Raw genomic sequence first — 24,229 nt, 5'->3', positions numbered from 1 at the left:
TACTCCTTGAAGTTTGACGAAGAGTGATGGGAAGCAAGTTAACTGTAAGACTGAGCCCTTTCTAAAATACTTGTGTTTGTTCTAGATAGGTGTATTTAGTCCTAAATAGGTGTAGTTAGGGATTTACATTAGAAGATATTTCGACAAAGATGGTTTTGAGTGGTAGGACTGCTCAGTTTATACTACGTACAGATATTTTGTTAGCTCCAGAAATTCTCTGCAGCTGCTTGTGAGTCTTGACAATTAGGAAATTTAGATAGCAGTTTTGTAGAAACTGTAAATACATATTTCTGACAATATATATTTACTTGGGTAAGATCTCATATGACTTTCCAAAACACAGCTGTGCTTTTGAATGCCTTGGAGCATACCATGCCTCAGAAATCATTGTGATTCCCTGAAGTTCCTTGCGAATTATTTTAGTTATTTGGTTTTAAACCCACTGTGTTAGAACTTGCCTGTAAAAGCAAGTAATATAAAACATGTGTTCAACATGTCACTTCTAAATGTCCAAAGCCAGTATTTTGAGAACCTGATTTCCTGAAGAAAAGAAGGTAATAAAATGTTCTTGTCCACATTCAAGTAAGGTATTTGTTTGACTTGAATGTTGGGCTGGTTTCTTTTCTCTCATTCTTTTTTTAAAAAGTTTTTGTTTACTTTGAGCTGCAGAACTAAATATTTTTTCTATTATCCCTTATTCCCCCTTTTTTTAAACCCCAGAAGTTTCCGGGCATTGGACCAAGGCTGAGATTTCAGATAGCCTGTACTGTTCAGAAAGCTGAAATGACTGGTGATGAAATTCAGGTAGTAAAAAAGCTTTGAGAAAGCAGAAATAGGAAGTAGTCAGGTGGGAAGGTAGAGCAGGGTAGAAGCTGGAACATGGAGTGCAGGAAGGAAACAGTTTGCCCTGTTACCCCATGGGATGTGGTGGTTCCTTTCAGAGCTGCTCTGCATTTCATTGCTTGTGGGATTTTCGAAGGACCATCCATAATGGGATATGGCAGATGATGGTGAGGAACTGATGGAGTAACGAGAAGGGCTTTACTCCTGGAAGAGCCAGAGCTCTGCTTACTATTTTTATTAATGCCTGTGATGGCTTGAAGGGAGGAAATTCACTTCTGTCGTTGGGATGTGTGGATCCTTGAGCTGTTGACCTTACAACTCAAGAAGTCCTTCATTTTTGTGACAGTGGCATGCATTGTTTTCCTTAGCCTTCCTTTGCCGGCTATCCTTTCCATGTGCTTAAACAGAAATAAGTATATTACCCTTGTTGTCTGTTGGCATGCTTTGAATAATTGCTTCCTCTTTTCCAATTAGCCCTGAATATGGAGGCAAGAGGTGTTTTGACCTAGCAGTCATCAGGATGTAGCCTGAAGGTGGCTGTTCTGGAGAAACCTACGTGGACAGCTCTGCAGCCTCTGTCTCACTAACCTAGTTGTTTTGCCAGCAGTGAAACCTTTCCAGTAAAACAAAACTTTGAGGCTCTTCTGGCTCTTTGTCAGCCAAAAGAGCCCTTGTTTGGCTATTTTTTTTTTTCGAGAAAACATATGTATCTTCAAATTGAATGTCTCTAGTGGAATCTAAAGGACAAGGAAGTGTGTTCCTGCTCCACCAACCTTCTTACCTGCTTAGGGTTCCTCTTCCTGGTGTGTTTTCTGTTTGTGCGTGCAAGTCACACTGGATAGAAGAGGGCATTTCTTATGCAGGCAGTGCCACAGAGGAGAAAGATTTTTATGTGTTTCTTGGTATCTTGACACATCGGGCAGGGTGTGACTTGCAGAGGATTGGCACTCAGTGCTTTTAGGAAAGCAAAATTTGAGGAGATATCTCAAAGACTGGGAAGCCCCAAATGATAATTTGCTTTTAAGCATCCAGATCAGCCCACAGGTAGACAATGGTCTGGGGTATCTCAACATCAGACTCCAGTTTGCTTCCTCACAAAGCTAATCATTAATTTCTCCTTTCTTCACCTTAGTTCATGTGCTCTGGTGGTTGCGTAGAGGGTGGCTGACGGCCTCTCTCAGTGCTCTCTCCTCCCCTCTGTAGCTGTTGGTATCTCTCCGCACGTTTGCATGCTGCGGTCATGCTGCTGCCTCACCCTGACTCATTCCTGTCTAAACTGACTTATATTTAGCACTGCTGTTCTGTTCCCTGGATCCATCCTGTCAGCTGCCTGACAAATTGCTGTTCCCTGAATGCTGTCCAGTTTGTAAATACAAATTACCACAATTTAGGGACTGTGGCAAACGTTTCTGCTTTGAAGCGCGCTCTCTGAAAGGCCAAAAAGGGCTTTTCTGGCATGTACCTGCCCCGCAGCCCTGTGGCAGGATAGATGAAAGGTACCCTGGTGTTTTCTGATCTTTCTAGAACTGTTTACAGATTGTTTCATGGATTTACAGGCTGGCTGGCTGAAAAGCAGTCCCAGGGCGTGCTTCTGGTGGCTGGAAGTTTTGACCTCCCCTGAAGCTGCAGATACCTTTCCCTGCAGTCCCTGTAGTACCTGGTAAATCCCTCCTCTGCCATGTGCAGTGGTTCCTTTGGAGTGGTTTATGGATGGGTACCAGGCTCCCCTGCAGCACAGTCATGCTTTGAGAGCCCTTTCAACAGCAGCTTCAGAAGAACTGTGAGGATCATAAGATACTGGCACCAAATCCTCCTGATGAAAAATTTTAAATACATATTTTTGGAAGAAGCTTTCAGCCTCTTATTTCTTGGGGAGAGGCATGCCATTGTTTGCCCCAGACACCCTCACTTTGCCCTTGTAAATGAACATATAGTCTAAGACAACCACAAAACTTAAATATTCGGCGGTTTTGGGAGAGGTTCTCTGATTGCAAGCAAAGTGTTTGAATAGTGCATGAGTCTAGAAGGTACCTTATCTCTCACACTATTCTTTGGCACGGACTGTTTACTGAAAATATATAGGAAGGACTGCTTACAGTGCCTTTGTTTTTAACATTAGGCTCAACTCTGTAGTTGGAGTGGGTTAAGGAAACTGTTCCAGGAGAAACAGCTAACCTGACCATTGGCTGGACACTGAATCTTTTTGTTTATTGAATCTAGATTTTTTTTTTACTAAGCATCATGGAAGCATCAGGAAATACATCAGAGATGCAGTAGTAATTTTCCTGCCTTGTCATGGTTTTGTCTAATCCTTTCTTTCAGGCTTCCAAGTTACCACAGAACTGCTGCCCACTTCTTGTATTTGTGAATCCAAAAAGTGGTGGTCTAAAAGGTCGAGATCTGCTGTACAGTTTTAGAAAACTGCTAAACCCACATCAGGTCTTTGAACTTACCAATGGTGGCCCACTGCCTGGGTAAGTTGTCATATTCTTTAAATTTTTTTTATTTGTGTTGTTACATTATTTTTGGAAAGGATGGCTCATATTCACTTGTTCTGAAGATATAAATTGCTTCTGTTCTGTGCCTGAAGACCAGAGCAGTGGATCACTTCTGACTGTGAATCAGATTTAAACTTTGAGGTTCTCTAAAGAAAAGAGAAGAGAGTAGTTCCTGATGTATATGCTTGTATCAAGTCTAATAGAGTCCAGTCCTGGGAAAGTCATATGCACTTTATGATAGCACAGATATAATAACTATTAAAAATAAGATTTTATAATCAAATGGGGATGGAAAGAGAAATGTCAAATTGCCCAACAAGGGCTCAGTTTTGCTTTTATTTCCTCTGACGTTTCATAGGAACTAATAGGAAAGTATAATAAAATTTTCTATCTTGACTCTTCAAACTTGGCCATAATTGTAAAATTAACAGGGCCTGCCTGATCACAGCTGCAACATTTCTAAATACAAGGAACAGAATATAACGTGCTCATAGGGAGGCAGGAACCAATTACTTGATTTAATCAACACCGTTTTGTTACTAGCTTCATAAAACTGAAGGTGATGGTTGTAGCCTACTCAGAGTAGCCTCATTCCTTCGACACTGCTTAAGCAAAGAACCATCATGACAAGCTCTTCAAAACAAAGCTTTTGTGGGGAAAACGCAGCTTATGCAGGAGGCAAGAAAATTAAGCTGCACAAATGAAGTTTTTAGTCAAACTGTATAATTCTGTTGTCCTTCTAATGCAGTTCAAGCTGCAACTTCAGTAACTCGTTCATTTTGTTTTGCCTGTGGAATACTTCTGTAGCTTTATGGCAAAATGCTTCTACTTGTTCATTGCTTCTTGTACAATGGGAAATAAAAATTTCTTTGCAGAATGTCTCTATATGTAGAATGAAAAGCAACGAAAGGTAAGAGCAACCGGGAAAATAGTACTGTGAAGAAGAAAATGTACTGTGAGCCCTGTGACAAGTAAAAAAAAAAACAAAAACCACTAATCAACATCTCCACTAGGCTTTAGAGAGTTATAGATGTTCATACTGAAATCATGAACAGTTAGACCCTGGTGTCTTTGCTGAAAAAGGAAGTGATAAACAGTTTAACTCTAGCTGTGAAGAATCTTAGAAGAATGTCGTTTTCACTCTTTTTAAACAGCTTTATCTAGAAGTTCCTATTTTTCCATTCACTTTGAAGTTGATCCTGAAACTGATGGAAAGGGGGGCAAATCCAATAATAATGTGTTATCTTAAATAGAACATTAAGAGGCTTGACTTTTCCTGTACTGTGTTGTAACATTTCTTTTCCCCTTTGTTTTGTTTCTTAACGGAGGTTTCACACATTCTCTAAAGTCCCCTCCTTCCGAGTGCTGGTGTGTGGAGGGGACGGCACGGTGGGCTGGGTCCTTGGTGCACTGGAGGAGACCAGGCACAAGCTGGTGTGCTCAGAGCCCTCAGTTGCCATCTTACCGTTAGGAACAGGTGAGAATCACAGCAAGCACTGTTCTTCTGAGGGCAGAAGTCCTCCAGAAGGTTTATCTTTATTTATCCATCTGACAAACAACTCAGCTTTGCAGCAGAAATGCCATCACTCAGTTCTGGCCAGTGCTGGAGAGCAAATGCAATATCAGCTTTTCAAGGAAATGTCAGTCATGCTTTCTGAAGCAACAAGGAGCAGCAGGGGTGTTGGTATGGGTGTGTCCGAGTGGGCAGGAATTGGAGAGGGCAAAAGATTCTCCCCCTGACAACCACAGGTGCATCAGCCCTTACTGTACACCAGTGAACTCCGCTGCCTCCTAACTTCTCAACTTCCTAACAGGTTTTCTATCACTTTCTTGAAAACTTTTCGTATAAGACAGCATATCTGTGTGTGATGCTAAGCACACATGCAACCACAACAGCACTTAGATATTTTTTCTGCTTGTTAACTTTTCAGTCCAATCTAACTACTTCCCTGACTTGTTTGGAGCACCTTGGTGCAATGTGGCTTGTAAAACAGGGCTGGTACACTTATTCATGCTTTTAGCAAACTTATGAAAATGCAGTCATATTCTGGGGTTCTTCGTTGTTGCCCAGGTAATGACTTAGGGAGGGTCTTGCGCTGGGGAGCTGGCTACAGTGGAGAGGACCCCTACTCAGTTTTGATTTCCGTGGATGAGGCGGATGATGTTCTTATGGATCGTTGGACTATCCTTTTGGATGCAGAAGAGCCAGCTGAAGGTGCAGAGAATGGCGTTGCAGAACCTGAGCCTCCAAAGGTATGCTGAGCACTGTAGGAACTGTTGTTCTAGTGACAACCACAAAGAAGATAGATAGTAATGTAGTTTTATCTTTCATTGCTCACCTGTCTTGAGCTTGGGCCTTACTGAGCTATTCCTTAGCATACGTCTGGATCCAGTGCTTCAGTTGTGGACTGGTTGGCTGCAGAACAGACTTCATAACTGCGTGGCAAAAACTATCTGATAGAGAATTTATGAAAAGATTGAAGTGACAATGGCATACCTGTTTCCTCCTGTTGGAAAGAAATTTAATTCTTGAATAAGAAAAGCTTTTTGAAGGGGTGCCAAACACTTTCCAGAGCACTTGTGAAACTAGACTGTCAACCAAAAAAAAATCCCGCCCCAAAAAAGTACTTTCATCTTTCCTCTGACAGTTTAAAAAATGACTGTTGAGTTGCTAGCATTTGCAGGAAATAAATCCTTCTGTCATCTTACTGCCATTGCATGTCCATATATGTGGCATCTGCTTTATTTTTTTGGAGTGAAACTCCTTGTCCCTTGGTTCATATTACTTGTTTCTGTTAGGAAGATAAAAACGTTTGTTTTAGATGGTGACTTCAGAGCTTTGTGTGAATCCTGGTTCTGTTTATCTTCAGACAAAACAAATCGGACAAGGGGATGGCAAAAAGAAAGTAGGAAATTGTAATGATGGTAGCAGTTGTCTAAGATTTTAGTCCAGTCGCTGGAAAATCCTAGCCATTATATGTCAGTTGGAGGATTTAAGTTGCTTAGATTCCATCTGGTTTTGACTTGTGGAGACAGGGGTTGATTTTTCACTGACTGCCTAATCTGTTTTTAAAGGTGAAGGGTGGGAGAGTGAAGGACTAGAATAGAAAAGCTACGGAATGAATTGGCATGCCAAGAAAAAATTAACCTCAGAAATGGTTGAAATCTGTAGAAACTTGAGATTGACATATAGGGAGCTATTTAAAATGCAGCGGAGTAGGTGAAGTCAAGTTCTTCACTCATTTGGCATAAGCTGGTCACCTTCCGAAGTAAGGAGGAGCATCTTCACAATGATGTCATGACAAATCCATGGCTGATGCCAAAAATAATAGTGGCATTAGTGTTGAGCAACCTGTGTACTTGTTGCATAGAACTGCTTTGAGAAGTTTTGTTGTTTTTATTTCTGCCTTATTGTGCTTGTTACTTGCAATTAAGATTAAATTTTGAACTTTCTGATACTTTGGAAATAATGACAACACATGTCAACAATTGTCTGTACAGCTCTATTTTTAGGGCAGTGTTTCTGGAAAATGTTTTCCAGAATCTGTCAAGATGCAAGTGACTTGGAAAGATAATCTGCAAGGTTTGCTTTTATTGAAAATCTTTGGAACTTCTTCATTTATAAATGTAAGGAGGAAATAATAATTTTTTTTTTTTTTTGCCAGATTGTACAGATGAACAATTACTGTGGTCTTGGCATTGACGCAGAGTTGAGCTTGGACTTTCATCATGCTAGAGAAGAAGAACCAGGGAAATTTAATAGCAGGTAATCCTGGGGAAACCAAGGGTGAAGGGCAAACTCTGTGGTATTGCATAACTTCCAACATACACTACGGCTGATAATCTTGAAATGCTACAGTTATCCACAAACAATATTGCTTGAGGCAGAGCTGGCACAGAAAGGAATTAAGTTAGCCAGGAACTCGCAGACACAGAATTTGGGTGTTTTGTTTGGTTTTTGTCTTTGGGGTTTTTCTGTGGGTTTCTTGTTGATTTGGTGGGGTTTTTTAAATTTTTTTTTGTTTGGGGTTCTGATTGGTTGGTTTGGTTTTTTGGTGGTTTGGATTTCCACCCCCTTCCCCCTCTTTACCAAGAAAGAGCACCAAAGCAGTGTTTTGAGGCCCTGTCAATATTATGCAGTATACTTATTTGCTAATAACTGCAATGTTGAGTTCAGTGAAATGTTGATGTAGTGGAAATACCTTGTTTCAAGCCTTTAGCAGGAGGGAGGCCAGTGCTGCTACATAAGCAATAAACACACTTCAGAACTTCTTTGTACCTTTCCCACTCTTGCTTAGTGCTGTGGTAGCACCTGTGTGCTGGTAATAAGAATTTTAAAAGATCTCTGCATCTCAAGTGACACTGTGATTAAAAAGGTGTGGAGAGAGACCTTCCTCCTTTCTGGCATGCAGAGCAATCAATAACAGTACTATTTCTGCTTCACATAATCACTGAAATTGATGAGAAAAAGAAATCACATTTGTGTAATTAATCAGTAATTCCTTGTAGAAACTGGTTCTGTCTACTTTCCCCTGTGTTTGTGAGTAAATGTCCTCTAAATGGTGTCTCATTTGCCAGAAAGAGTTACAGCCATTTACAATTCTGCAGTATTCAAATCCTAACTATTAAAAACACTCTCTGGCTCGTTATGAGCGTAATGATGTGTCATCCCACCTATCTTGCAGCATTCTGTCTATAATTACAGACATTGCTCATGTTTTTTTCTTAAAAATGGAATAATAAAGGATATAGTTTGTGGTACACAAGTTACTCTTAGGCACTGGTTTGCATTTTCATTCCGCTGGATTAAAAACATCATAGGTAGTAAAACTGAGCAAGAAGTTTGCATATAGCAGTGCCGGTTCCAGTGTATAAAGCTGTTCTAGATTTGCTTGTGCAATTAATATAATGGAAGAGTTATGTTCACTCTTCTTCTAAAATAGAGTATTCTGACTTTGCAAAGCTGCGGCCCTTCAAAAGATGTGTCCTTTTCTTATTGCCACTGTGTTCAAGGATTATATTTTGATTTTTATTGCACTGTGTGCTTTTCATCCCTTGAAACTTTATCTCAGTTCACAGCGTGCAGCACCTGCAGTGCAGGGGATGATGACTTGGTACCATTCTTGCAGACCTTTCACATGCATATTTGGACACTGTGCAAACAGGGTGTCTTGAGGGGCATGTGGGAAAGAAGTTTTTTTTTTTAATCTGAAGGGCTATATATTTCTGTGATTCAAGATCTGGAAAAGAAACATGAAATAATGAACTGATACTGAGGTACAGTTTTGCAGGAGACTGCTTGTGCATGTTAACAGTGCTGACAACAACTGTTGCCTTTCACTGCCTGTAATGAAGATTGTTAAAATTGCTGGCTTCACCCTTTCCCAGATTATGCAAGTGCACGCTCTTGCTGGAAAAAGTAGCATTTCTTAACTTTTAAAAATTATTTTCAGAAAATTAACTAAGAAGAATGGCTACTTAATACCAGATGCAACAGCTGCTGGCATGTGAACCAGCTGCTCTGGAGTGCAGAACAGAAAGTTTCAGGTTGTGGCAAAAGAAATCGCGGGTATTTCTTGGAAGAAAAATGGGCTTGAGTGCTCTTCTGAATCAAGACCTTAAGCTGATAAATGTCCTGAAAGCTGTGTGCTCGCTGGTGTCTTCATGTGCTCAGGACCCCTTACTTTTGGCTAGCAGTTCACAGTGCAGTGATAACATTCCTGCAGGGAATTTATGGGTGAACTTGCATCGCAGGGCAGATAGAAATTGTGTATGTTGTGGCAGTGATGGTTTTGACGTTGTTGAGTGCAAAGCTATGTGAGTTTTTTTTATAGTGTAAAACTTAAGGATCAGGGCATCTGCCTTCATTCCCCTATTCCCATGGGACCCTGGAGCAGTCTTTAGGGCTGCCTGTTACAGAAGAGACCACATCTTGTTTGTGCCATCCAAAACTGGCAGGAGACTGCTGTGGCAGGCAGCCCCCTGGATGTAAGGTTAGGCAGAGAGAATATTCTGCACAGTTTAGTGCAAGTTTAGAATTGTTTTACAAAAATAGAGAACTGTTCTCTCTCTTGGAGGGGGGAAGGTTTGAAAGTATTGTTATTTTATTTGTCAGCTGTGAGTTCTAAAGTGCTACAACGGCTACTGCTTACTCCTTTTTTTCCGTCTTAGTCCTCCGTATGTGAACCTAGTAAAGTTCTTTCCCAGTCAGTAAGATCACTCTAATAAGAGCACCCAAACAGATGTTAATTATTGGTCAGAGCTCTTAGCTTTTGCAGTGGTGGCTTCCCACCCAGTGGTGGGCTTGTTGAATTGCAGGACTAGATAAAAGGCGGTCATTTCGTTCTGCTTGGTAGCTTTCTGTGCTGTGTGCTGCAGTTCTGAGAGATGTTACCTAGCTGTTTATTAGGGCTCATGGGAAACTGCAGTTCATTTAAAAAGGGCTGGCATACAGATTTCTTATCCATCACCTTTAAAAAAGAGCTCCCCAAACCTACCCTTCCGGGTGTGCACCAGTTGGCAAGAGCTGTGGGAAGACTGGCTTTCTGTATCAGCTCACTTTGTTTCTTCATGACTCTTGAGGTCTGGCTTCTTTATTTTGTTTTTATGAAAGCTTGGAAAGCAGTTACTGATGGCCTTGCTTCCTCTGGCTGCCAGAGGTGCTTTCTGCTTGGGCAACAACCACAGAGATGAGTAACAGCGCAAGTTGACGCTCTGGTGTCTCCCTCAGTCCATGGAGACTTGTTCACATGACTTTTTAGGAGTAAAGGGTGTTTTTCAGTTTGGTCTATCAAGGATACAGGATTGCAATACTTAAAACCCACTTGTTTACTTTGATAATCCATGAAACTGCTCCTGTTTAGGATCAGCTTTTAACTTTATCTATTCTGAGATATTCAATTAGCTAAACTGAAGAATTGGTGTATGCATCTTTATGGGCGTTGCCAGTGGGGCATCAGGCAGTATGTGAATGTTGGCCTTACCTGTATTGCGTCTTCTGTAGAAAAACAAACCAAAGGGTGACTCCTGAGCTGTGTAGGTCAAATCCCCAAGCTCATCCAAGCAGCAGGATGTTAATTCTATATCTGTACTCCAAAAAGCCTTCCAAATAGTTCTGGGATGACATAATGATGCAAGTGTTGCAGCTGAGCTGATGCAGGGACTTACTGGCTCTGTGGGGACAGATGAGCTGCATGTTAAATGGTGTTACACCAGGTACCTTTAATTCAGTGCACGTAGGGCTAATCATTCCCAATGTAATAATTTAAAAGAACTGAACAGTCTCTGTCTGAAGAGTTGACTATAACCCACATGCTAAAGTGCCTGTCTTCCCCACTTGAATGTCCACAGCAGTTAGACATAACACTGGAGAGATTTTGCAGAGTTGGATTCCAATGACATTCATGTGTTAGTAAGGTCAAATAATGAAAATTCATGCTTTTTATTTTAAGGTTGCCCTGAAGGCCATGTATCCAAAGGTTTCCATTATAGAAGAAAATACTGTGTGCATTTAACATTTGTTTAAGTTATTATTAAAATATTTTGACATTTCTAGGGATGCCATAAAACATCCCTCATCGTTTTTGCTCTAAAATTAGAGGTGTTAGAGCTCTGTCACAGGTTGACATTACTACGCACGTTTTTAAGTTTCTACAGCTGAGTATATCTTCAATGAATTAGTGATATGTAAAGCAAAGACCTGCAAAGGATTTTATGCCTTAATTATTCTAGCATTGCATGAGAAAACATTTTAAAGTGTTTCATGAAGACCTCTAGGTCTTAATTAAAAATAAAATTTTCCAGCCAAGATGTTTACATTTCAAAGAGTCATTGCATTCAGGCAACACTTTAAGAAGGGATGATTTTTCTGTAATAAAATGTCACAGATCTCCACGTGCCTCGACAGCACAAATCATCCCTTAAGTAAAAGGTGTATAAAGTACCAGTTTGTGGCTTATGTGTTGTTTCTGCAGTAAAGCTAGAAGAATTTGTAGAGGGTTTTAATTGAAAAACCCTTTAAACATACCTGCTAGAGGACAGTACTGGTATACATAGGAGGAAGAGTGCTACGCTGGGCCTTACCCTTTAGTTACAGGTTGCTTGTCTTCTCCTAGGTTTCACAACAAAGGAGTTTACGTGAAAGTTGGGCTGCAGAAGATAAGTCATACCAGAAATCTTCACAAAGACATAAAGCTTCAAGTGGACCAGCACGAGGTGGAGTTACCAAGTATAGAAGGACTCATTTTTATTAATATACCCAGGTAAAAAGGAGAGGAAGGATCCTGTGTGGATGCAAGCATGAGTGGAAATGGTGCTTGGTATTTAAGCATCACATGTCAAGTGGCTAGATAAAATGTTAAATGGTCTAGATTAATAGGTGGTTGTTATTGGTTTTTTTATTACTGCCTGAATCACTGGCTTTGCAGCTGGGCGTGAGGAGCTAGCTCTTCATACTGTATTGACATAATTTTTCTGATCCTTTGAAACTCACAGTCTGACTCCGCATAAAGGTGGTAGTATCTTATTTTCCCAGTGCAAACCCCTGTACATTTGCTATTTCTTCCATGTCTTAACAGTAATTTGGAGCAATTTCCTCACCAAAGGTCTCCAGACCTAAAACATGACTTTTTAGGCGTGATTGTAGGCCTGTGGCTTCTGTCCAACACCATTAACCCCCTCCCCCACACTACCTGAATGGTCCACCAGATTTCACTGTGACGTGTAGAAGGGTCAAAGATGATCAACTTGCACACCCTGTCTGGCATGCTAGAGACAGGTGGTGCCTAGGCGGTTCCTGCAGGGAAGACCAGCCAGGATTCAGCTGTCAAACACTGTCCAGGTCCTACAGCCAGCTGGTCAGTATGAGTGGAGTTGGTGATGCTGCCTGGGGTAGCTGTGGAAAACCCACAGTTCACATACATTTCTGGGAGTTGTGTGGGCTGCCCTAACACCTTTTGGCAGCTAGAGTTACCGCTGTGGAAGAAAGGAAGGCAAATCTGCAGGAAATCTGGCTTCCTTAGATGTGCTGTTGGTAGAGGCAGGTTTTCTGTTTGCACAAAACTAGCGGGTAGTTAGTGCTGCCATACTATCTTTTTTTTTCAAGTACAGTTATCTCAAACTACGTGTATTTCTTTACATTTAATTTTGAAAATGTTTCAACTTTTTAGTCAAATATATATGTTTACATGTACACAAACATATGTGCACATGCATATACATACAAGTATATGTTGCACCTGAGAACTGTGGAGCAGAAAATACCACGATTAGTACTGAGCAGTCAGTGCACTAAAACAATGAGTGATTTCAGTAAGGAGGGTCAGTACTGCACAAAAAGCAACACGGTGTTAAATCATCAGAATCATTCCAGATGACTGAAGTGCAGGCATACTTCTTAACTACGAGTGAGTTTGACCAGGTACAAGAATAAAAACTTGATACTTCTTGTAGCTCTAGTTTCTTCTCAGTAGCTTACGTGGATATTGTCAAGACCAGTAGGATCTATGTTAAGTTCTTAAGTCTTGGAAGTTCAGGATTAGTGTCGCTGTAACCTGCATTTCCCAGCAAACTAACGGGAACTACTTACTTCACTCCTTCTTTCACTCCTAAAAGGTATGGTCAGAAGTTGTCCAAGTCTTAGGAAAACACTTCCTGTCTTCATAGTGCAGGAAGGCTGTGTTGTCTCCTCCAGCTGGTGGGGAGCAGAGTATCTAGCTTTTGAAGTCCGGCAAACCAGCTGCCTCTAGCAAGGTGCCAGGCAGGGTGCTCTGTGGCAGACGGCACGTCCACAGGAGGTCACTGTGGTCTGCTCTCTACACAGCTGGGGGTCTGGAGCTGATCTCTGGGGGTCTGAGAGTGATAACCGCTTTGAGAAACCACGCATCGATGACGGCCTTTTGGAGGTGGTTGGTGTGACTGGCGTTGTTCACATGGTAAGTTGGTGTCCCAGTAAGAACAGAGGAGAAATACATTTTCTCAGACTGATTTATCTTGTAACAAACAAGCAGTGCATTGGAAGTGCACAGTCCTAGAAAGCATGCATCTGTGTCAAGGTTATACCATTGGTTATTCAGGTACTTGTTCCATCACACAGAAATGGTTATAGACCACAAACAAAATTAATGGGCAGTGTTGGCTGTCTGTGAACAAAGCATTCAGATGTTGGGAGTTCAGCTGCAGCTGGTATGTCTGCTCATGGACTGCAGTGCCCTCTTGTTGTCTGTTTATTGGCCAGCCCTGAAGGTCCTTATTTAGGTGCCAAGCTACAACAGATTGAATGGAAACTGAAGAAGCCTGTGACAAATAAGAATAGGCCAGTGTGAAGGAGTGTGAAGAACTTGTTAAAAGTGCATGGGGAAATGCTTCATGACTTAAGTAGGCTTTGAACCAAGGCTAGAAACATACATGTGTACATATATATGAAATGCAAATATATATGTGTGCGTGTGTATTACAGGATGTATCAGCTTTCTCGTAATAGGTATCATGGTGTCAAAACCAAACAGTTTATGGGAACCAAGTTTTAATTTTAATATTACAAAAATAATATTACAAAAACACCCACTCTTCACTTCGGTAGTGTATTTGCGATAAATTTTGTCATACCTTATCACAATTAGGGCAGAGATTCCTTCTAGACAGGTGGCTTTATAATTACCTGCCACAGGCTTTCCAACACCTGTCTCTGAGAATCTGATGCTAGCTGCTTTTGATCCAAATGCTATGTGAAGCAGATGTATGCCAGTTCTGCAAAAAATATTATGACTCAGTTTGTGCAACTTCTAATTCTTCCATGTATTACATCTTTTTACAATGGCCTGCCATTAGCAACGCAGTCCTGTAGGTGATGGGTTAGTTTTGTCTTTTCTTCATATTTCTTTCACTATCTTAAGAAATCTGCTGCTGAAAAAGTATATATGGTCTGGTAACTACAGACAGCTAATCCAAAACCACCAAAAACTGAAAGGTGGGTGCTTAAAATTGTGCAGCTCAATCTTTGGTGTTGGCCAACTTTACCATTTTGTAATTTAAATCTTTTAAGGAAGATAAATATAAAACATCCTGTTAGAAGAAGTGGTTTTGTAGAGATCCTTAAGATTTTTGTGAAGTTAGAAGCAACAAGGAGTGTACCCATTGCTTTGGAATATAAATGTTAACAAACCCATGCTCTGTTTTTGTGATGTTCTGTTAAGGTTTTTACTCCCATGTTTGGTGTCTGTACACATTCCCCAAGACAATCGGTAGCTGCAAAGTTCACTTTGCTTTACTTTTTACAGTTAACACTCAGCCATTCATTGAGTGTATGTGTAAGTATATGGCACTGAGTTTGTCAAAACTCTCTCTCCGTGTTTGATAAAGTGCTTTTAGACTTTTGAGTTTCAAGTGTGCTGGAGATGTTATGTATAGTTAGGTGTTTTGAAAATGTGTTTACTACATTATGGAGGGGGGAAGAAAAAGTAAACAAGACCTTTGTGAGTGCATGCTCCTTGGCCAACCTGAGTGAAGAAACTATTTCACTGTTATTCAAGTTACTTTGCCTCTGGAGCCTGCAGGAGTATCTGAGTTCTTCATGCGCTAACATAAAAAATTATTGCTGCATCAGTAAAGGCATCCTATGCAGATTTTGCCTATGCAGTTCTTTCACTTGAAACTTAAAATGCCAAGTGAGAATACAATTCTATCCACCCAGCTTAAGTGCAGATATTATTTGTGCTTCTTATTTATTGGGGTGATTGATATCCTGGCTTTTACTTCCTAACAGGGTCAAGTCCAAGGTGGCTTTCGATCAGGAATCCGCATAGCCCAAGGCTCATATTTTCGTGTAACACTCTTAAAGCCGATTCCAGTTCAAGTTGATGGAGAGCCCTGGATTCAGGCCCCTGGACAGATTATTATTTCTGCTGCAGGACCAAAGGTACTGGCTGTAGGTTTGTCTTAGCAAGGTGACTTTGTTTCTTCAGTCAATATTATCGTATTATCTTGCTTGTCTGTTGTGTTCTAATGCTTAACTTTAAAGGAGCTAGTCGGCACAGTGTGGTAACTGTTGGTTAAATACATAGCAGTTTCTACAGAGGGTGGTTTGAGGGCCCTCTCCACTGCCTCAGATGAGGCTTGTGTTTAAAAAAATAGGCCCTGAGCTTCAGCCTAGTGACTTAATTTTTCCCCCTGTATTGTGACCTCCAGGCAGTCCTGCTTGCCCTGAGGCAGATCAGTTTTGACAGCCGTGGTAATACTCTGGTGTGCGAGGTAGGAAGCAGCCTGCTGGCGGTGCTTTCTGTCAGAGAGCAGCAGCGAAGGAGAAAACCTGAATAATGGAGGAGGAGAGTCTGAGAAAAAGAGACTTTGGAGTAATCAGTGTCTGTTTTTCTTTGATATCTCAATGTATATGTAGAAGGAAAAGAGCATCAGCTACTCAGGAATTTAATTTCCCTGTGGACATTGATATTGTGAAATAAACATTTTGCAGTAGTTGACCCTGGTGCACACCAGTCTACACATTTGCCTGCTACCTTAGGGATGCCCTTTTAACTCACAGAAATTTGTTGCTACAGGCAATCTTGGAGAATATGTAGCCCTACCGCGAGGGCTACCAGAACAATAGTCCTTGCAGAGGAAAAATGGGTGAAAAAGTGTGTCATAACTCAAATGTTTGGAATATGTTAAACTTTGTTGTTTTCCTGAGAGGAGTGGGGGGAGGGAAAGAGAGAGAGAACAAACCTAACTTGTCCTTCCAGTGAGAAATAATTCTGTCTTTCTATCAGTTTAGTGACTAACAGTATTATCTGTATAAATGTGTATGTGTGTACATGAATATATATGCACACACATATGTATCCTTATACATCTATATACATGCACATATGTGTGTATAAATGTTTATGTAAAAACAAAGCAGTTAATCCTATAGCTTTAAAAGGATAGGTGCTTTGGGTAGTTATGTATTTAAATGTTTTTCTGTTGCAGTTCTAACATTTTACTTTTTTATATGTTAATTGCCTTAGATCTGCTTATAGGTGACTACAGATATTTTAATACTCGCCTTATTGTAAAAATTTCCATTTTTAGGTCCATATGTTGAAAAAATCCAAGCAGAAACAGAAAAAAACTGGAAGCCTGAGAGAGATGAAAGTGGATACCACATCAGTCTCTGAAGGAGGACGCTAAGTGCTCAGAAGTGATGCAGCACACCTACATGTAGATACCAAGATGGCTCAGTAAAACCAAGTGCAGACAGCTAATGAAGAGGGTTGCTCATGAGTGTGCCTTTCATTACATTTTGATAGTAGTGGATTCTACTTCGTCTTTCAAAGATAGTGCCTCGTTGTTACAAATAACTATTACGTACCACTTGTCTCATCTGAAATGTTTACTTTGGGTTGCTTTTCCATAAGCCATTTCCCAGTTTTTCATATGTATAGAAACTGAGGCCAAACATAGATTCCAAGATGCTGAGATTTCTGCATCTACCTTCACAAAGACTCTTCCCTTTCTCCCAGCTTTTTCTTAAAATCATTCAATAGATAAATTTTGGTGCATTGTTCCATAAATGAAAATGTGTTCCTTTAAATTAATGCTCACAGTAGCCTCCCAACCAAAAAAAGGCATGAGCTGCTGAGAACTCCTTGGATCAGTCCAAGTGGCACAGCTGAAACAGTACTACCGTAAAGAGAAAAACAGAAAACACAGGAGACATGATTTCTATAAAAGGAGTCCTGTGCACTGGGAAGAGAGAAAGTACCAGAACAGTTGAGTCAAAATATTTCAGAGAGTTTACCTCAACAGTATTAGGACAGTACGAATGAAGGAGAAACAGCTTGTAGAGCAAGTTTTGAACTGCAACTTAGTTTCTCCTGTATTATTCAGCCAAAGCCTGTTTTAAAAGGCATTTGAATTTCAGCAGCTACTACTCTAATATAAAAAAGGAACAAGAATACCGGAGGCAGTATTACATTATACGGATCATTGAAACCATTATCGTTGACACCAGACTTTTATTCTTGTCTTTACTTGTGCTATTTCATTTTCATTAATATGTCACAGTTGGACTGTTATTTAACAGCAAGCTCCAAGACTAAAAGAATGATCACTAATTAGGGTAAAAGAAGTACCATTTAGTGTTCACTTAAGTAAATCGGCACAGTCATATGTTAGGGCTGAACTGAAGTACAGCATAGCTTCACTGAGGAGCCTGAGGAGGTATTGAAGCCTGTAGTGTGCATGTAACATGCAGTAGGCTTCAGATAACTGGGAATGTGATAGCATCATGAAAACTCACTTACCTGGTCAGCCTTCTCAAGTCCTTGGTGTGTGTTGTTATCAGCTGTGGGCCCAGGGACACAGTGACTGTCTTTTTTCTCACTTGGATATATGTGTGCTCTTCAGAGGCTGTTCCTCTGTCAGCTCCTGTGAGACAGATCACCTCTCTGCCCTTACCCATTTGCTGAAGATGTGGGGATCCAGTACTTCTTTTACAGCTTCCTGCTAGAGACTGGTGCTAGAGCGGACATGCCGGTCCTGTCATACACTACATATATCTGCTGTCCATGGCTGTAGTTTTGCTGGTTTTCACCCACATCCCTGCTGGTCTCATCTCACTATGGTTCTCCAGTGACTGAACCTTTCACTTCAGGTCAACATCATAAACAAGGGGCCCACTGAGCCAGTCGTGGTGCAGGGGGCCTGCATGGCTTTGCCACTTGTATGCATCTGCTGCCTTGAGCTGCGTAAGCCACGCTGGCCAGAGCCCACTTAACTAGCCAGGGGGCTTACTTGTCCTCTGTTGCACAGTAGTAACAAATTCAGCTATGGATGGCATGAATTAATCACACAAGTGGCAGCTTTGGGAGCATTCCTCTTGTTACTGTGTCTAGAAAAAACATCTCCACCTGCTTCAGGGGACTTCAGTGTAACTCTGAAATATACAAAAGCTGTTTGTGTAGGAGCCAGTTGTGTGCTTGAGGCAGTTCATGCTGGGTCTTGTTGATCAGTGTGTACTCTAAACACTGTGCCAGCTTCAGCAACATCTGATCATTACGTGTGTTTTACGCTTTGCAGTCATGGTGCAGACGAGGGTGCGAATGTGGGTGCTGTAAGACAGTCATCGACAGCAATAGAATGATATAGCTAAAGCTGTAAACAGAGACAAAACAGGCATGCAAAAATGGCAGCTGCCTGCAGCTTCTCCTTCCTGTCCAGTGATTCCTCTTATTCATAGTGTTCTGGTAGATGCACATTTGGAGGGCTGACTTCTGTTTAATGAAGCCTGTTATTAATTGTTTCGATTGTTAATTTAATTTTAGAGATGTTCTTCAGGTACTACTGTGTAGACTACAGCTTATCTTTTTATTCAACATGCAAACTGGACTCATGCTATGAAGGAGATAGTGTGGATAGTACAGAGCTAAAATCCTCGTCTCATCATTAAACACAGAGTTCTCTCCTTCAGAATCTGGGCATGAAGGATCAGCTGGAGCCCTTCTGGCATCCTGGTACCAGCATTACAAGTAGGAAGGGTAAAGTGTTGCATTTCAGGGTATGCCCTCTCAGGATGTGGCTCACAAATGAGAGAGGAAATTTGAAACAGACTGTTGCTTGTAAGTATTCAGAAAGCCAGAGAAACTGCTTTGTGTCCTCAGGGCAGCAGAAAGAATGCATGGTGGTCTTTCCAGTTGCTGACTCAGTAGTGGGGAGGAAAACTGGACTTTTTGTTAGAGAAAACACATGTCAGTTTTAAGCTTGCTGGTACTCACCACCTTCTCCAGCCCAAGTACGTCTTGTTTTTCCAGACATGCATTATCCTGCAGCATGCAACTGACAGTGTTTCGTGTTCCTGGCTCATTAAGGGCCTGGCTGTCTCTCCCTGTTGCTCAGTATCTGTTACCTGAAATAACATGAAACTCTCAGGCCACAGTGTTTTAATCAGAGGGCCCCTTACTGTGGCATATCCTTCCATAGGGATTTTCCATCCCTGGAACACTGTATAAGCCTGTCTCTGGGGAGCACTGTGGTAGCAAGGCGACACAGAAGTATGCATGTGTTCTCTTAACTGCCAGAGGGGATCCTGGCAGAGGACAGGAAGGCTTTTGAGTTTTCTTTTCGTTCCCTTTTCTCTTTTTCCAGAAACTGACTCCCCCATGTTGTTTGAGCAGATGGGTGCCACACTGAAATGAAAATGTATCTTAAGAAAAACACATTTGGCATTTAAGGTCTCTCTGCATCATAAAATGATTCTCAGTATGTCTGGAAGACAGAACAGATTTCTGGGCAGTTGAGAGAGGAACACTTCTTGTGAAGCTTTTAAAAGCAGAAACTTGCTATTTAACCCCTTTATTAAGATGTTCCAGTTTCAGGTACTGTAAAGGCCAGTATATCAAGAACATATATTTTTTTTTTTTTACATTTCTGTCACACTTAGTATCTGAGAGAGCCTAGTTTTTTCTTCCATAGTATGTAAGGCTTTCTCGAAGAGAGGAGATAACTCTTTGCAATTAATACAAAATGTTTTGACTTAGCCTTTACATTAAACAAAACAATGCAGTATGATTTACATAATAGTGGGCAGATAAATTATTTCAGCACTGAGTCTCCAAGTAACATTGTTTGAGAACCTAGTGGTCACAGGCCAAGTGCTTTAAATAATGCAGTAACAAAAGTGTTGGGGAAGAGGCTTGGTTCTGTCAGGACAGGTGTTAAATCAACATGAGGGACACAGGACCAAGAACCATAATCTATAGACAGGGAGAAGATGCAAGCTTATTGCTATGTGAGTACAGTCCTTCATCCGCCCTCCACTGCCCTGCCTTTTTGCCTTGCCTATGAACCACAGCAGGCACAGATAGCACAGATAGCGTGTCTGCTGCTGAGACATGCACTCCTGACCTTTTGCTCGTGTCCTACTAGGCTTTGCCAGCACAGGGGAGAAGGAGGGTCCTGAAAATCAAGGTGCGTTTCAAATACTATTTGAAATTGCACCACTAGATACCAACCCACTATTGCAGATGAGAAGGTGGTCAGCTGGTTAAAATCTGTTTTGATGGGTAAACACATTACCTCTGTCTCAAATCAGGAGAACCAAAATTCAAAAGCTCATCCCTGTGATACAGGTGCTATTTCAGAAAATGCACTGGTTTTCCCCCATGGCTTTTACGCTTGATTTGTATAGTTTAAGTAGATGATGTTTTCATTGCACTGGTTTTTAAATGAAACAGTGTTATTTTGCCAAAAACTCTTTGTTTATTTATATATGTGTATATATGTGTGTACATATATGTGTATACATACATATGCACGCACCTTTAAAAAACAGGCCTCATTGTATTTCCTTTCACAGTGCCTATTTGTACAGCTTTTGCTGTGGTACAACATTCTGATAGCACTCACTTTTGGATCTTTCTCTCACCGGTTCTGGACAGGAGGCATAGCTTACTTTCTTGCTGGTCCCACTGAGGTTCTCAGCACAGGTTTCTAGGTGACACATGCTTTCCAACAGCCACGATGGCAATATAGTGAAAGCACACCTGTGTTTAGAGTACAGTCTCTGCATGTGTACCGTTTGAGCTCCTCTTGCTCTTTCTAGATTTAGTCAAGTCTCTGTGTGTCTAAAATCAACTGCAATGGCTAATGTAGCATTTTAAAAACTATAAGAAGCTGTAGCATAGTCCACTGCAAGACTTAAATACGGAACGAAACTAAATGAACTGTTATAGACAATTGTTCATTAATCTTCAGAGTTACCTTCTTAAAGTATTGCACAGATTGCATTTCTTTAAAGAGCAAATAATGTACTTGTTCTGAATATGAGCTGTTTGGAACTGCTAAGCATTTACACGTGCACATTATTCTGCAGCAGTCTGTTGGCATATAAATGCATCATTGTCAAATGAAGCCTCATTTTGTGGGAAGAGAAGCTAAGAGGAGCTGTTGCGACACTTAAAAAGGACTTACTCTGAAGACACAACAGCAGTAGCTGCATAAGTATTTTATAACATAAAATATGTTATATATAAAAACTGTGTCAGCAGGTATGCCCTGTGTTGCTTAGCCACCAGTCCATACTCCAGCACTGAAACTGGGAATGTGTTGGAGTTGTGCACTTAGGAGGCCTGGCAGTAGATATTCTGTCAGCCCGTGCCTCATACCTCTTCCTCATAACCTTCATAGTAACAGTGCATTTTCCTCTTCTTCAAGGCTGCCTTTCTGCCCTTTGAGCCCAGGCTTTATACTGAAACTAGTAACAAAGGCACAAGTATGTGGTGGTAAATGTGTGTGGAGAGCACGGGAATGGAGATCCTGCTCTGAAACACCGCTCTGGCTATTGTGCTTAGACCGATCATTAACTTCTACTTCAGCTTCTACTTAACCCATTTAACAGCTGTGCAGCAAAGACTCCGCAACTACCAAACTACCTTGGATTCATGGTGACAGCGTTTCCTCATTTTCAGGCTTCGATCTTACATGCACCAGTGTATGTATTCACTTCACATACTTCTTGCACTTAACAGAAAATGCAGGTTAGATAGGCTTAGGGTATGGCAAAATTGCAATGTTTGTACTTTTTTTGTAAATATGGGGATGATTCTACAGATACAAAGATGCACTTTCAGGTAACAATGAAAACAAGTTTTAGAATGCAACTGTTTAGGAGTTTCTCTGACTGCAGGGTTCCTTGATCCCCATCCATCTCTAACAATGTGTTCTCCTTGAAAGTCTGCTTGGACATGAGAGATGGTGTCTTCCTCCCATCACAGTATGTATTTATAGCTGACTGACTGAAAGTCTATATATATTTTTAAACAATTACAAATTGGCTGCTATTCTAAGATTTAGGTATATTAGACTGATTTTATAATGCATAAAAGTAATGTTAAAGTTTTATTTATAATGTCATTGACACTTTGCTTGTAGGAGAGATCCAGCTCAAAGGCTTCGTTCGTTTTGCTATTTAATGTAGTAACAGTGTAGCCATTGTTTATGTGGAATGCAGTGAAATGAATGCAAATTACTAACCTTAACCTGCAGTTAGACCAGCAGTTTCAGTGTTTACAGGACAGTGACTATTGATTGTAAGCCCATACACATCAGCTGAAACAGCACACTCTTTCCCTGTTTTGGAAGCATTGTTTCGCTTTCCATGACAATAAAATAGTTGCCTTCTGATTTAGATTGCTGGTTATGTCTCTTTGGAGAGATTGAAATACAGATTATGACTTTTCTGCCATGGACTCAGAGGACAGAATTTCTACTGATACAAGTGTTGTATTAAACATGTTTTCTGAAAGATTGACTTTATTTTTTGTGGAGATAATTTATGAGAATGTTTTATAAGCAGATCAGTGCTGTTGAAAAAGCTGGTCTGAAGTCTTGAAATATATGTGTGTAGATAATTAAAGATGTATCCCAAAGCAAAGTATTTTTAATAGAGCACTGTTACTGGTGCAGTTATACCTCTGAGCTCTCCTAGCAACACACCCATTTCACATGTCACTGTGCACAGCTCAGGCATCTTATTTAGGAGACAACTTGATTTCAGAAGATGTGGCTTTATTTATATTGTGAATATCCTGTTATTACACCTGGCAGCAACTCCTAATACCAACATCAGCTGTAGAAGGCAGAACTTTTCCCCTGTACAGATCTCTGCAGGTTAAAGAGCAGGGAGCGTATCCTTGTGTTTGACTGCAGGAATGTTACAAGGCTGGTAACTGTTTGGCTCTTAGAGTCCTCTCTCTGACTGGCCACAGGGTGTGCCACACATTAGTCCTTTTGCTTTCTGAAGGAAGGAAGTTGCAAATCAACATGTGCCTATGTCAAAAGAGTTAACAGCTTGCCTGGCCGTGGCATTCCTTTCTTTGTGCTGCTGATCTTGCCAAACCTGGGTAGCAAGAGGTGCTTGAAGAATTACTGAGTATTTATTGTCTAATTTTAGGTGCTTATAAAGCCTTCACTGCTATTTTAAAGCAAAATTATGGGGATCTGTAGCATAGCAATAGCTGTATAACTGCAGCTTTCTGAACATGCCAAAAGCAAGTTATCCTTGGGATAGTTTAATTACAAATGGTGTAGATAGTAGCAATCAATACCTTGGAGCTGCAAGTTCTGATGATTGGAAGGGAGCATCTCTGCTTTGAATGCAAAGTGTCAGAGTTTGTAATTCGCTATAGATTTCAGCATCCCTCCTCCTTACAAACCACCCATGACATCTTAACTCTTCTCAAACTATGGCTTAATTATTGCTTTAATAACTGTGGGTTTCACTTCTCTTATGTAAATCATGCAACTTCAAGCAGTTCTATGAATACTATTTTAATGTCAAGATGCTTTTAAGATGTCTTATAGTATTTTTTTGTGAATGTTCTAATACATTGGTAATAATTCATCTTGGCCCAATAAGCTAAGGTAAGCTGACCATTAGAACAGTATAGTTATTGTCAAGTGCTTATTCTTTGTGCATCTGCCTAATAATTCTCAGAAAAAAAAAAAAGCCTAAGTATAAGCATTAAAGTGTTTGAAAACTGTTTCCACATTGTGTGCCTCAATCAAAACAGTAATGTATTCTTACACATGTTTACTTGTGGATTGGTTTCAGAAACAGGCTTTTAATGATGTAACTTGTTTCTCAATGTTTGCCTTGCAAATGAGACATGTCACTATGCTGTGTTAACTTGTCTGCAGATAACATACCTGCTGTACTAATTGGTTTTAAAAAAGTAATTTATGAAAGATGGACTTTTCTCTTGTATTTAAACATCTGTCTTTGCGTTATATTCTTGGAACAATTCTGTATATATTTTGCAATATGTGTTTTCTGTTTGATTGTACATTTTGCACTGATTCAAAATTCTGTATTCTAAGTATTATTTACAAGTTCCAGAGATCTGTAACTAGAATTT

The 24,229-nt window shown here is 40.5% G+C and overlaps 1 protein-coding gene across 1 annotated transcript in view; it reads left to right on the top strand.

Moving 5' to 3' along the window:
* Positions 1-17,004, top strand: part of DGKQ (diacylglycerol kinase theta) — a 96,047-nt gene extending 79,043 nt beyond the window's left edge. The window contains exons 16-23 of the mRNA XM_075078487.1: positions 3,166-3,317; positions 4,670-4,818; positions 5,413-5,594; positions 7,007-7,107; positions 11,456-11,602; positions 13,162-13,273; positions 15,103-15,255; positions 16,407-17,004. Coding sequence (XP_074934588.1) covers positions 3,166-3,317; positions 4,670-4,818; positions 5,413-5,594; positions 7,007-7,107; positions 11,456-11,602; positions 13,162-13,273; positions 15,103-15,255; positions 16,407-16,505 — 1,095 coding nt within the window. The 3' untranslated portion in view covers positions 16,506-17,004. The remainder of the gene's footprint in view (positions 1-3,165; positions 3,318-4,669; positions 4,819-5,412; positions 5,595-7,006; positions 7,108-11,455; positions 11,603-13,161; positions 13,274-15,102; positions 15,256-16,406) is intronic.
* The last annotated feature ends 7,225 nt before the right edge of the window (positions 17,005-24,229 follow it).

The sequence above is a fragment of the Phalacrocorax aristotelis genome, chromosome Z (assembly GCF_949628215.1).
Source record: "Phalacrocorax aristotelis chromosome Z, bGulAri2.1, whole genome shotgun sequence".
Taxonomy (NCBI): domain Eukaryota; kingdom Metazoa; phylum Chordata; class Aves; order Suliformes; family Phalacrocoracidae; genus Phalacrocorax; species Phalacrocorax aristotelis.
The sequence above is the reverse complement of the archived record's forward strand: the minus strand, read 5'-3'. Positions and strand labels throughout refer to the sequence as shown.